At 42.6% G+C, this 14,644-nt stretch overlaps 2 protein-coding genes across 7 annotated transcripts in view; one reads left to right on the top strand and one right to left on the bottom strand.

The window, feature by feature from the left end:
- Positions 1-14,644, bottom strand: part of SORCS2 (sortilin related VPS10 domain containing receptor 2) — a 1,263,434-nt gene that overhangs the window by 615,949 nt on the left and 632,841 nt on the right. The window lies entirely within an intron of this gene.
- Positions 6,190-13,895, top strand: LOC117357889 (gem-associated protein 8-like). Its single transcript, XM_033939160.1, has 3 exons — positions 6,190-6,439; positions 11,425-11,509; positions 12,055-13,895. The coding sequence occupies exons 1-3, from the start codon at positions 6,190-6,192 to the stop codon at positions 12,470-12,472; spliced, it is 753 nt and encodes a 250-aa protein (XP_033795051.1). The 3' UTR covers positions 12,473-13,895.

The following is a 14,644-nucleotide window of genomic DNA, read 5'->3' as shown; positions in this document are numbered from 1 at the left end:
TGGGGGTCGGCCAGGGGGGGCGCGGGTCGGCTGGGGGGGAGGAGGGTTTGCGTCGAGGGCAGGAGGGCCTGGGATCCCTCCTGCCCGTAATGTAGTGCGGGGTGGGGTTAGGGGGTCGCCGTGGCCAGGAGGGTTTGGGCTCCCTCCTGGCCCGATATTGTTGGGGAGTCGGCGGTCCTTCGGGGTGAGGGTGCGAGTGGTCCTGCCGGGGGGGGGGATGTATCGGACGTCGGGGGGAGGCATCAGGCTTTCAGGATGGGGACAGACCTTCAAGGGGGGACAGGACTTCAAGGGAGGACAGTGCACGGAAGTCAGGGGGGGTGAACGGAGAGTCGGGACAGCGCACGGAAAGTCAGGGCGGGCGAAAGGAGAGTCGGGCAGCATGCGCGTTATATGCCTGAGCGCGGTATAGAAAAGTTTTTTTACATATCTTCGTGATTTATGCGCGCTATACCCCTGTGCGCGTTTTACAACGGTGCGCGTTATATCCGCGAAAATACGGTACTTTTCCCCCACAGTATTCAGCATCAAGTTTAATTACTTGACTTGAGGGTCCTTTTATTAAGGTGTGCTAAAAATTAGCATGCGCCTATTTGAGTCTAGCCTTACCTGCGTACGTTCTGGTTCAGCAGGAACTTATCTAACCTTGTCTTGAATCCCTGGAGAGTGTTTTCCCCTATAACAGCCTCCAGAAGAGCATTCCAGATTTCTACCACTCTCTGGGTGAAGAAGAACTTCCTTATGTTTGTACGGAATCTATCCCCTTTTAACTTTAGAGAGTGCCATCTCGTTCGCTCCACCTTGGAGAGGGTGAACAATCTCTTTCTCTTCAAGTCCCTTCATTATCTTGAATGTTTTGATCATGTCCCCTCTCAGTCTCCTCTTTTCAAAGGAGAAGAGGCCCAGTTTCTCTAGCCTCTCATTGTTCGGCAAATCCTCCAGTCCCTTAACCATTTTTATTGTTCTTCTCTGGACCCTTTCGAGTAGTACTATGTCCTTTTTCATGTACCGGTGTTGGACGAAGTATTCCAGGGGCAACCATGGCCCGGTACAGCGGCATGATAACCTTTTCCGATCTGTTTGTGATCCCCTTCTTAATTATTCCAAGCATTCTGTTCACCCTTTTTACCGCCGCTGTGCATTGCGCAGATGGCTTCATTGACTTGTCAATTTTGTTATTAGATCTTTTTTTCTCTTAAAAAGTGATTGCATCTACTGAGCCATATGAAAGCTAACAAAAAAACACACTTCTCCCTCCGTATTCATGTTTTCTGCATTCGCTATTTTGATTATTCGCTGTTTTTAGCTTGCTGGCTCTTCCCCCTAAATTATATCATCCATTGCCAATTTATAGAACTGCCACCAACACCTATTTTTTTTTTCTGTGCATATAAGTGCAAACTCAGACATTGTTGCATGGGTTCCAGAGGGAGGGGGTGTTATATATTTATTATATCATTTGATTGTATGGAGTGCTGATTATTGTAATATTTGTTTGTTAATCTGTTGCACTTAATGTTGGCTTTTGAAAATGAATAAAGATTATAAAAAATAAATAAATTAGTCGTTATCTTCAAATCATTACCCTTTTTTTCTGCCACTGTAGTAATTGTCATACTCCCTCCTTTACAAAGCTGTGCTAGCGTTTTTATCGCCGGCCGCGATGGTAACGGCTCAGACGTTCATAGGAATTGTGGCCAGCACTAAAAACGCTAGTGTGGCTTTGTAAAGGAGGGGGATAGTTAGGGCAAGATAAATTAAAAAAGAATCCTTTGGAGGAGTAGCCTAAAGAAAGATTAGGTTCTTATCTCGATAATCTTCTCTCTTGTGAATAGGTGTGTCATTCCAGACAAGTGGGTAGTGAATCCAAACCGGCACGCTTTTCAGAAACTATCAATCACAGTTTTCAATTCTTCTTCCTTCTTCAATACAGTATGCCGCCCCCTTCATTTTGTACCAAAACAGAAGACAGCTCTCATGACAGAATATAAGAAGGGGTACGGGGATGTTCCTTGATAACACAGATCTGTTCTGCTCTGTAGAAGTACGGTATACTAAATACAATTTATGAACAAGGTGAACCAATAAAACAGCAATGTAGAAACAACCCCAAGCTTAACATTTATGGAGCTTATAAATTCCTCAACGTGTGACTGTTTTTTAAAAAAATACAATTACATAAGTACTTGTATTCCTTACATCTGATTGGCCGGCAATATTTCAATCTAGAAGCTGTCATTTCTGTCTGAGACAGTACTCCTTATGCAGGTGAGTCATAGAAACTACAGGGTGAAGCTCCAGAATGAAAACTATTTACAAGAAATAAGATTATTAAGGTACTAACCTAATCTTTCTTTCTAGTGCAATAGGTGTGTCATTCTGGACAAATGGGACATACTAGAGCAATCCCTAGAGCCTAGGGCAGAATTGAGGAGCCTACCTGCAATACTGAAGATCCAAAGGTCACATCAGATCTCGCTGCAACATCCATTTTGTAAAACACTGTAAATATATGAAGAGTGGACCAGATAGCCGTCTACAGATCTCCTCAGGTGGACCCACCTGGGACTCTGCCCACATAGAAGCCATACTTCTGGTCGAATGCAATTTCAAAGCTATCAGCAGCTGATTCCACTGGTAATGTAAGCTGACTCAATGGCCCTGTGAATCCTGACTGGTGAGTATGAATAAATGATTGGCGAGGCAAAACTTGTTAGTGACCTCAAAATACCTCAGTAATACTCTCTGTACATCGAACAGCAGAAGAACTTTGTTGTTTTTTTCTTCCACCCTGTGGAAATGAAACCTGGTAGGCGCACTTCCTGGTTGACATGGAACGCTGAAACTATTTTTAGCAAAAAGGAAGACACTGTATGCAGGGAAATCCCTGAGTGATATCTTAAGAAGGGGATCTCTACAGCAGGGGTGCCCACACTTTGACTCGCGAGCTACTTTTAAAATGACCAAGTCAAAATGATCTACCAACAATAAAATTTTTAAAAAAAACACAATGCACACTGTACACATAGAATTGTTAATTATCATTCCTATTCCGGGGGTTTTTCAAAGAGGTCAAAGCAGATGACTCTATGCACTGTCACCTCAGTAACAACCCATACAAAAATAGACAAATACCCACCCCCTCCCTTTTTACTAAACCACAATAGCAGTTTTTAGCGCAGGGAGCTGTGCTGAATGCCCAGCGCTGCTCTCAACGCTCATAGGTTCCCTGCGCTACAAACCACTATTGCGGTTTAGTAAAAGGGGACCATATTGTAAAATATAGACAGCAGATATAAATTCAGACACATTTTGATCACTAAATTTAAAATAAAATCATTTTTCCTACCTTGTCTGGTGATTTCATGACTCTCTGGTTGCACTTTCTTCTGACTGTGCGTCCAATCTTTCTTTCAGCCTGTATGCTTCCTCTCCTCCACACCTCATTCCCTCCCCCAACTTTTTCTTCCTCTCTCCCTGACCTATCTTTCTCTCTTCATGCCCCCTTTCTTTTTTTCTGTTTCTCTTCTTTCCTTCTGTTTCCCTGCCTGCCCCCTTTCTTTCTTTCTCCCTGCCCTTCCCCAAGCCACTGCCATCGGGGAACAGGACCAAATGCCACCAATGGATAACGCCGCCGCCGCCCCATGCTCTCTCTGCTTTGGGCCGATCTTCCTCTCTCCGATGTCAATTCTGCCATTGGAGAGGAAGTTCCACCCAGCCAGGCAGCGATTGGCTGGCTCGAACATCCTCTCCGATGGCAGAATTTTGTGCACCCTCCCTCTGGAATTCTATACCTAATTACTTATGTGTAGAGCCCTCATTAAGTCAATTCAAATCAAAGCTACAAACATTCTTAGACAGTAAGAGGGGCAAAATTGAAAGGGACGTCTAAGTCCGTTTACGTCCATCTCGCAAGTCGTCCAAAGTTAAAGAGCCTAAGATATATTTTCGAAAGAGACGTACAGCTTTTTTTAACTTTCGAAAATCGTCTAATTATAAGTCCTGCCGATCTGATCATCCAAGCCACTAAATCGTCCATCTTTATACCACATTTCCGTCCAAGTCCAAAACGCCTAGAACAAGCCCTGTTGGATGTGGGAGGGTTCTGCAAAGTGATGGACTGAATACCCAGACATGCCACCTAAATAGTGGGGTACCTTACAGGGCACTGCTGTGAACTTCACAAAAAGGGTGCCATGTCTTCTCCTCACTACAGCTCCCTTATAGGTCACGGTGAGCCCCCCAAACCACCTCCAGAATCCCCTAGACTCACTTATCTACCACCCTAATAGCCCTTATGGCTGTAGGAGCCACTTATGCCAGTAAAAGGGTTTTAGGGGTGTATAGGGGAGTGCACATGTTTAAGTATCAATGCAGTGATTACAGGGGCTTATGGGCATGGGTCCTCTGGGTCCCTAACCCACCCCCAAGACGACTTAAGCTATCTCTGGGCTGGATGACTTGGCTTTCCTATGCCAGGCGGCCAGGTGATGATGGTCTGGAGGCTGAAATTTAAAGTTGTGAATAAAATTTGTATGGGGTGGGGGTTGGTGATCACTGGGATAGTGTGTGGGGGTCTGTGTTATGTGTTTGAAGTGCTTATCTGGTGAGTTTAGGTGGTTTTTTGTGACTTAGACCATGTTTTACATTACCTAAGTCACAATGTCCAAGTTCCGTCTAAGCTCTGTTGTAAAACTTTCGGTTTTACATGCTGTACAATTAAGTACAAGCCATCCCACATCCTGCCCAACTCCCGCCCTCGACACGCCTCCCAAACCGCCCCGTTTAGCTTTGGATGTTGAGCAGCACTATGAAGTCCTAGGTCGTTTAGAAATACGTCCAAAACCCGCTTTTATTTTCGGCGCTTGGACATTTTTTTGAGAAATATTTGTCCAAGTGCCGACTTAGGTCGGTTTTTGGACATTTTTCTCTTTCTATTATGAGCCCTGAACTGTCCTTTTAAAGACTACACAATTTTTTCCATTTTTCCCCTACCCATTGTTTTTCCCTTTTTTGTTTTCTTTTCTCCAAAGATTGTAGTTCTTGCCCATCTCCCCTATGTTTGGCATTTGTCTATATGTTAAGTTTTGTTGTAAAAAAAACAAAAGGAATTGACCCCCAAATATCCACAGAGAAAATCCAGAGGAAAAAAAAACAAAAAACTGTTGAATGACGATGTTCCTAAATGGACTTTATTTGAAAGTGTCAAAGTTCCAAAGGTACACTGAAATCATCCACATAAAATAAATTCATCCATATAAGTTATTTTTTGTACTAACAATCCCCAGTAATATCCCACGTTGTTAATTTTATAACCTAGTTTTATTGTATCTGTTCTATGTATTATCTTTTATTTTTATTGTACACCGCCTGGAAGTCTGATTAGGCGGTAGAAGAAATTTTAAATAAACTTGCTGTTGCTAGATCACAGGAAAGAACTGATAATGTCTCTGCAGCACATGGAATCTTAAAAACTGCCTGTGCTCCTGAAAAGTGGGGATATGGAGGTAAGCCTTCATCAGATAGAGGGAAGCCAGGAATTCCCCTGGCATCATAGCTGCAATGACCAACTAGACGGTCTCCTTGTGGAACTGCAGAATCTTCAGAGCCACGTTGACAGACTTTAGGTCCAGAATAGGTCTCCATTTATATGATCCTTTCTTGGGTACAATGAAGTATGTGGAAGTAATATGTGCCCGAGCAGATTCTTTGGGTGAAACAAGCTCTGTGGCTCGAATATCCAACAGTCTCTGCACTGCAGCAAGAACTTTTAGCGTTAATTGGCTCATTAAGCAATTATGTAGTGTGCATAATTTTGGTACACACCCAAAGTTGTGCATACAGTCTTGAACGCTATACAATTAAACCTTAGATAGTGAGCAATGCGGTTTGAAAGTGTTTTGCAAGACAAGCAAAACACTTTCTTAATTTTTAATTCGCTAAATGAGCGTGTATGCGTGCATCACGCACAAGAACATTACAAGCGTATCAGCATGCCCTTCCCCTCCAGAAACCCCTAATAGCCTGTAGCAAAGAAGAGTCCATTGATGCTCATCAAAGATTGGTCGGGATTGTCTAAATGACAGGCAACCTCCAGCCCATGCGCTGAGAGTAGGGTGTTGCTCCCACTTCTAGGTCCATGTGACCCAGGACACCTGTTAGAGGCGGTGGAGCCACAGTAGGGACATAATGGCGGACTGGGATACAGAGAGCGATAAGGAGTCTCGGAGGAAGCCGCTGTCCACACTCCTTGAGTGGGAGCCCGGGCGCCGAGGGTCCTCCGCAGGGGAGAAACAGCAAACAGCGGCAGAGTTCTTCCCGAGAGAACTGGAAGAGCCGTGTGGCCGAGGCATTGCCTGCGAGTTTTGGAGGAGCCAAGAACAGGGCTTGGTGCCACTCTGCTTCCGCCTGGATAATTCATTCATTGGGACTGTGATAGGTGAGGAGCCCCGGCACAGAGATTTGATGCAGAGTTTAGTGTACAGTATTAGGAAGCGGAAGGTTCCGCATGGCCAATATTTGGTACACATCTCCTTTGATTCTGTGTAATGAGCATTGTGCTAATAAGATTCCTTGGCTTGGAGCATCATTCCCCTTAAGAGCTTGTCTTTCTGGCTGGTGGAAAGATACTACTCTGGCAATTAATGAGATGAGTTTTGGGGATATGGAATGAATCGTCTGGATTTCCATTAATTCCTATGGGGAAATTTGCTCTGATGTATGAGCGCTTTGGATTATGAGCATGCTTCTGGAACAAATTATGCTCGCAAACCAAGGTACCACTGTATATAGAATTAGGGGAACAATATGCATGAAGTACTCTTGGCATTCTGGAAGGTGCTTCTCTCAGTTATTAAACTACATTCCAAGAAAACAAGATCAGAATGCATAATACACCTCTGGCTTTTGTCATTTATATAAATCATCCTTTCATGAATAAAATAAGTCAGACATGCAAATGAAATACACAAGAGCTACTGAATCAGAAAGCTGCTGGGATGTGACTGATTCATCTCACCAATGGTTTTTATAAGTCCGTAATGCACTTGATATAGATAATTGCTTCCATCATTTTATCTTCTAAGGCTTTCGCTCATTTGTTGGAAGAAATCCCTCCAGAACAAAATTACCTAAAGCATAGCTTTCTCACATAGTCCATACTATGTCTGTCTAATTGTCTCATAACATTTGTTTTTCTCTGCGTACATCCTTTTTCTCTTCTAATGCCACTAATAGTATTCTAATAATGACCATACTTAGGGATAATGATTGCATTAGGAGTCATTAAAATGTGTAAGTCTACCTTATTGTAACTTGTGTTGAGCTCATATTTGGAAAGGCATATAATTAAATCTAAAATCTGAATTTAAAAAGCTTGGATTTTTGGGGGGGTTTTTATATAATAAATTGAGCAAATTCAAAAACCTTCAATGCACAGAAACTTGTTCTGACTGTTCAGCTGAGCCAGTGTGACAAGCCCGTCATAATATGCATAGGAAATACTAATGTGCTGTTTCTATACTTTTCATACAGTCACAGTTTTAAATGTCACAATCACGCCACTTCTTTGGATCCAGGGAAACTCCTTCTGGCCAAAGAATTGAAAGCTGCCAAACATGCCTTAATCTGTTCCATTTAATAGCGTTCAAATTAGCGAAGAACCTTACCGACAGTTTTGCTAATTGCTTATCAGCATCAGGTGATCTGGTGGATAAGGCTCATTAAGGATCTGTCACACCTCAGCGTTTGTGAGGAAGTAGCTTATAACCTAGCTGCAACTTTATCGCAGCAGCAATGCTATTTTAACCCTTTTGACTTCAGAAAAGCAGTGTAATAGCAAATAATTTAAATTAAAATTCAACATCTGATGAGTATAAGAAGATTGGTCCAGAATGTGGTTGTAAAGCTACTAATGGCAAAGTAGAGATAGAAGCCTGAAACCTCTTTACAACCACATTCTGGACCAATCTTCTTACACTCATCAAATGTTGAATTTTATTTGCCCTATATGCATGCATGCAGCAGGAGTAGCCAGCCCTCCAATTTAACGCATTCCCTCCTTCCCTCCCTCCTCCCCCAATATTCCAAAAATACTACTTGGGAATGCTGAAGCCCCAGCAGTCAAACCTTGTCCTTGTACTGCTGCAGTACAGAAGAAGTCAGCGGTGAGCATAGCTCCCTCTAAGCTAAGTGGGAGTCCTCCATCTACTGTTCTGTCAGTGGGGTGTGTTTCACTATATTTTCAATAGTGAAAGACAGGCAAGCTCTGCAGGATTTCAGGGAATCTGTTTATATCTACCAATTGAAATCACAATATTGATGCACCACTCCCTACTGGCAGCACTTCAGTTGGAGGACTCTTGCTCAGCTTAGTGAACAGTGGCAGTGAGCCTCCAGCCACTGACACTAGGACTCCCCAAACATGCTTAGTTCTTGCGTGAACTGAGCATGAACGAGGAGGTCTAGCACTGGTGGTTGGAGACATTTTATCTTATAGCATATATATCACTTATAGCCTAAGTGGTTTACATTCAGGTAATCAAGCATGTTTCCTATCTGTCCTGGTGGGCTCACAATCTATCTAATGTACCCCTCCCTCCCTAACAGGCTTTCCCCCCCCCCCTCTGTCCCTGCAAGACTCTGATCCCATGCTCCCTCCCTCTCTATCCTGCCAGGCTCTCCACCCTGCCCCACTTCCTTCCTGCCAGGCTCTGCACCCAGCCCCCCTCCCTGCCCTTTACCCTGTCCTCTCTAACTCCCGATGTCCTGCAGACCTCCACTGGGCCTACCATATGACATGGTGGGTTGGAATAGTAGGAATCCTTCCTGTCTCCTGTCCCGACAGACTCTGCCAATTTTTTTTTACCTCCCTCCCGTCTCCTCCCACGTATCTTTTTGAATCCCTGATGGTCCAGCGCCTCACACCGAGTCCCTCCTTGAATGGAGTTTTGAGTTCTCAAAGCCCAGCGGAGTACCGTGCATGAGCAACCTTTCCTTTTATTTATTTTTATATATTCATTTATTTAGCCCATCCTGCCAAAGGAGCCCAGAACGGGTTACAAGAGTACATTCACAGTATAAGCAGGACAAACTTTGGTGGGAAAACCAACTTGGTGTACATAGAAGTATAAATTTCAGCTTTTACAGTATAGTGATAACAAAACAAATTTGGAAATATAGACTTAATGGACATAGGGTGTTTTAAAATAGCTGCATTTTCTGAAAAAAGACTTCGCCTATGGTGGTGCAAATTACATCATTTTCCGTATGAATATAGACTAACATAAGATAATAGATTTGTAGGTTTGTGAGCCATTGAAGTATGGTGAGTTTTTGGTCCAGTGGACCGCCATAAGGATCAGTCAGAGATGCAGATGTAAGCAAGCTTTTCTCACTCCTGCCCAGTGCTGAGCCGCTCACTAAATGGCTGCCTAGAGTTCTCACAAGTCCCGCGAGAATGAAATGGGATGGAAAACAAGGAAAAGTGCTTTTTTCTTGGCACCAGCCTTATGGAACACCTCTCTCTTTCCCTATGTTCAGAGACTTCGTATGTACAATTTCATTCAGCCCTTAAGACCTATTTTTTTAGGGTGCCCTTTAGAAAGGATTTGGAAAATTAACCTATATGTTTCTTCTTTTACAATTCAGTGGCAGAAGAAACATGGAGACAGTGAAAGGGAATAGTAGAGGCAATGCAATTGTTATCATATAGCAGTGGTTCCCAACCCTGTCCTGGAGGAACACCAGGCCAATTGGGTTTTCAGGCTAGCCCTAATGAATATGCATGAAGCAAATTTGCATGCCTATCACTTCCATCATATGCAAATCTCTCTCATGCATATTCATTAGGGCTAGCCTGAAAACCCGATTGGCCTGGTGTTCCTCCAGGACAGGGTTGGGAATCACTGTCATATAGGATAATAAGAACTACATTTTGTAAATGATGCCCAAATATGCGCGCTAAGCCTTATTCTATAAATGGTGCGCCAAGTTGGGCACTGTTTATTAGGAGAATGATCTTGCCAATGGACTTGAATAACTAATTTGCATAAGAAATGAATTGCAGAGAAAAGGGGTGATTTATAAAGAAAAGAGACTCCTAAAGCCTCCCACTGGACTCTTGATAGGGAGAGGAGCTTTAGCTTGGACCTCTCAATCCTTAGGGGACATTTTGAGGGGGGGGGGGTCAAGAAGGACCTCACCCTGAACTGAAAGGGGTGGTTGATTAATGAACTCTCAGCAGAAAGGAGGATTGTTTCAGTTCTTGGAAACAAGAGCTCCAGGGTGCAATTATATCAATAGGGCTGCACAAGTTTCAAATAATGGAGAAAAAAAAAAGACCTCAGATCTCTTGCTCCAATAAGTCCCAACTTCATGAGACTGAATATATTTTATAGACAGTATAGGAGCTTCTCTAGTCATTTGTCAAAAAAAGCTCCACTTTAAGTATATCACTCTATTGCAATCTTCAAAAAAAAAATAGCAAAAATGTGTCTACAGCCTGGGCCAATCAGGCCTTAGATTTAGCGGGGATGGGCTGGGAAGGGGCGTGCCATCTCATTTCCACGAGGCAGACCCGTCGGCAGCAAGACCTGTCCAGCTGACCAACATTGAAAGGTTAGTCGGGGGAGGGAGATTAGTTGGGGCGGGGGGTTGTTGGGCTTTCTGGCAGGAGGAGTTGGGCATCTTCCTGTCGGCGATTACGAGTTTTGGGGGGGAGGGGGTTCCGGGGTTCCGACAGGAGGAGTTGGGCATCCTCCTGTCGGCGATTACGAGTTTGGGGGAGAGGTGGGTTCGGGGTTCCGACAGGAGGAGTTGGGCATCCTCCTGTCGGTGATGGGACAGGCGGCCGCAACAACCGCGGCCGCTATACATATTGCAGCAGGGAGATCCCTTGCTGCCATAAGTATAGAGGCCGCGTCTAATTTAACCCGATTCTCTAAAGACGCCTCTGCCGGGCGGCCTGTCTGAGGAGCATTTTTTTTTAAAAACGTGCATCCCGATTGGCTGATCAGACAGCTGTAAGACGTCTACAGCTGCCTAAAATCGGGACACACTTTTGGAGAATCAGGGCCTTAGTGCCTGTGTGCGTTTCATATCTTACACACACCCATTTAGGCCAGCTAAAACCTACTATTACTGCTTACTATTTTCACAACCCTGCCGGATGCAAAGGGCGCTGTACATTAGGAGAATGATCTTGCCATTGGACTTGAATAACTAATTTGCATAAGAAATGAATTGCAGAGAAAAGGGGTGATTTATAAAGAAAAGAGACTCCTAAAGCCTCCCACTGGACTCCTGATAGGGAGAGGAGCTTTAGCTTGGACCCCTCAATCCTTAGGGGACATTTTGAGGGGGGGGGGGTCAAGAGGGACCTCACCCTGAACTGAAAGGGGTGGTTGATTAATGAACTCTCAGCAGAAAGGAGGATTGTTTCAGTTCTTGGAAACAAGAGCTCCAGGGTGACCCTCGAGGGGAGGAATGCGGGCCTAGTGCCTAACTCTCGGTAAGCCCAAAACTTTCTCTGAGCATCTGAGCTCCAGTGAACAGACACTCAGCCTATACCTCAGTGGGTGGTGGAAGGACACTCTGCTTTCACCTTCGGGTAGGTGAGACCAGGGGCATGACAACTTGCTTGAATTCAATGTTATATTGAGCTAAATTTTAATCAAGCAAGCTTCTTTCCCCATATTAATATATCTTTATAAAGAGTGATATTTTATTGTTGAATTATTGAAGTATGGAGAAAGCAGTACTTGAATGTTTAGGAGAGCCCCGGGTATATTCAGACAGTGAAGATTCTGAACCATGGTATGCTGTAAGAATGTATTCAAGATACTGGCTACATTATAACCAGGCCATGTATTGGCTATACAGGCACAAGAAGGCCTATAGAAAGGCTATTGAATCCTTGTATCATCCATCATGGTATGCTGAACTTCTATCAAACATCTGCTATTCTGACTGGGGAGGAGCCGATCCTTCCAGTATTACTCATTACTCCTCTTTTTATGGTGCTAATACCAGACCTACATATCTTTATGTCTTCAGGCATCAGAGCTTAAAAGGCCACTCAGCTAACCAACAGGATTCTGAATGCGATAATGAATCTGAGTCTGAGGAACAAAGGATAGAATGTGATATGAGCAACATGGAGATAACTGAAGAGCTTCGTCAGTACTTTGCACAGACAGAACAGCATAGAGAGGAGCTAAGGAAACAGCAAGAGCTGGAAGCAGAGCACAATAGATGTGTGGAAGCCGATCATGATCTTTGCACAGCCAATGGGAGATCAGCTCGGCCCCCAATGGAGAGACCCGGAGAGAGGAGAGTAGCTGAGATGAAGAAACTCTATGGCGAAGATGCTGCAAAAATCCAGGCAATGGAAACAGCCATGCAGCTGAACTTTGACAGGAACTGTGACAAAACACAGCCAAAATACTGGCCTGTTATTCCTATGAAACTGTAAGGTTTTGATTTCCCTGCCAGGAGATTTACAGGCTGCAACTCTCCAAGCAAACACATACTGTACATTAAGCAAATGGGGCATCCTTTATGTATCAGAATGGTTTGTGAGGCCATTTTGGTTTTATTGGGGAATATAGCCTTTTTGTTTTAGTTTTAGTTGCTGTTTTAATAACTGCCCAACGGAAAAATAACATTTTTAGCCTTGTATTTTGTCAACCAGATCAGTCGGGTGGTCATTGCAGCAATGAGTCCTTAGACCAGGAAACATACACCATGACTTATGGAATTCTATACCATGGGGAATCTGGACCACCCTTCCCAATATTAAGAGGCTGTAAATGTTGCTTTTGGGGCTTCCCTGGCTCCAGCTAACCCAGACTCTGGAAAACCTGATCCAGGAAGTCACACCCAAGAATCTTCCATATGGCAGCGTTGCCTCTAAGACACCATGTTAGCACAGAAGAAGATAATTTTATCCTCGCGCTGACTTAAAAAAAAAAAAAATAAAAAAAAAACTACACTAGAACAGCTCCAAATGCTATGATCACTGCTCCTTTCATATTTCCCCATTTGACTTCAAAAGATACCAAAGGGCTTAAGTAAAACAATCCAAATAAAACAGTTCATGCCATTCAGTGATGTTTAAGTCCAAGGTTTGTTACTAAAGCAGGTCAGTTGTTTTGTTCATTGTAACAATGGCTTTGTTTTCAAGAATAAAGAGGATTTAAACAAAAACTTTCTAGAAAAAAAAATTAACTATGGCCCCTATTTACAACATTACAATGCTCAGGGAACAGATAACTGAACCTCTACTGGAAAAGCTCAGTGTGTGATTTTTAGCACACTGAATTACTTGGCATACCAATGAGCTGCTTCAAATCTATTTGCTTGCCTGCACTGCACCTGATATAGGAGCCAGAAAACAACACATACGGTAGAAGTGTGCAATAATTGTCATTTTGCCACCTTTTTTTTCTATTTTGCTTGTGAGAATCTAATCTAATCTTTGTTTGTGTTTTACCATGCAATAAATGTTTCTTACTGTACACATGTGTCATATGAGCTTTGTAAACAGATGCCTATATGAAATATACATAGTGGCAAGATTTCCATTACAGAATGTCTACTTTAACATACTTAACTATTGATCAAATAATCCAATAACAATTGAAAGTTACTAGACTATTTTTTTTTTTTTTTTTGCAGCTGCCAAGCCAGAAGCTTGCCAACTCTATTCCCCAGCTCTAAGAAATCCCTTGTATTCTTTTTAGCTCTGACACACTAAACAGAGTAAATGTTTTTCAAGGCACATTAAAACTGAAATTATAAAATTGCAAAATCAACAAAAAAAGAGTTGTTTAAAATTCTTTAAGCTATGTATAGGTAATTGTAACAATGGTGAAACTAAAGTTTATAGAATAGAATTACTAATCAATGCAATAAATGTGCTTGTTTTTGAGTGCAAATTAACTCAAAACGTGGCTCGATAGTTGACATGCAAACATGCCTTTCATCATCCACTATCTGCAGTCATTCTCTTTTTTTCAATTTAATTTCTGTCAGCGCTGAAAATCCAAGTTAACAAAAATAAGACGATCCAAACAGAAACAAAGCCTTGATTGCTTTGCTGCTCAAGTTAGGATAAGTACTGCATAAAAAAAAAAAAAACAACTAAAATTAACTTGCCATTAGTTGTCAAGGATCAATCACGTCAAAGAATGATGCTTGTCTGTGAGGTTGCGTCCTTACGTACACAGACATTCATAACATTGACAGACTTTTGCATATGTGATGTACATGTCATCTATCAGCACCTTTAGCTTGATGTTTAATTTCAATTTATTTCATTTCTAGTCTTTCAGTGCTTTAAACATTAAGCTCTTTATAAGAGACAGAGTAATGACAGATCCGATGACGAAGAGACACGTAAAGCTCAGAACAATGAGAAATATTGAGTTCTGAGTGGTGGCACTGAGGGTCTAAGGAAAATGTTTTGTAAAGGTTGTTAGATTGGCTAGAAAAAATAATTCTAGCTAACATTGTGGGTTTGAAGAGGTTCAGCTTCCTTAAAAGATTAAATAGTGCAAATGTTGGATATCCAATATGTAAACCATTTTGATTGTACACACACAGAAAAAGCAGTATTTCAAGTCCCTATCTATTATAGTCATTT

Source organism: Geotrypetes seraphini, chromosome 1 (assembly GCF_902459505.1).
Source record: "Geotrypetes seraphini chromosome 1, aGeoSer1.1, whole genome shotgun sequence".
NCBI classification, from domain to species: domain Eukaryota; kingdom Metazoa; phylum Chordata; class Amphibia; order Gymnophiona; family Dermophiidae; genus Geotrypetes; species Geotrypetes seraphini.
Note: the sequence above shows the minus strand (reverse complement) of the source record. Positions and strands in the feature narration are given on the sequence as shown.

Bases quoted from the DNA above. Each gene is read 5' to 3' on its own strand.
- LOC117357889 (XM_033939160.1), top strand. From the start codon at position 6,190: ATGGCGGACTGGGATACAGAGAGCGATAAGGAGTCTCGGAGGAAGCCG. The intron at 6,440-11,424 runs GTGAGGAGCCCC...AACTCTCAGCAG, and splicing joins ATTCATTGGGACTGTGATAG to AAAGGAGGATTGTTTCAGTT. The intron at 11,510-12,054 runs GTAAGCCCAAAA...TTATGTCTTCAG, and splicing joins GGCCTAGTGCCTAACTCTCG to GCATCAGAGCTTAAAAGGCC.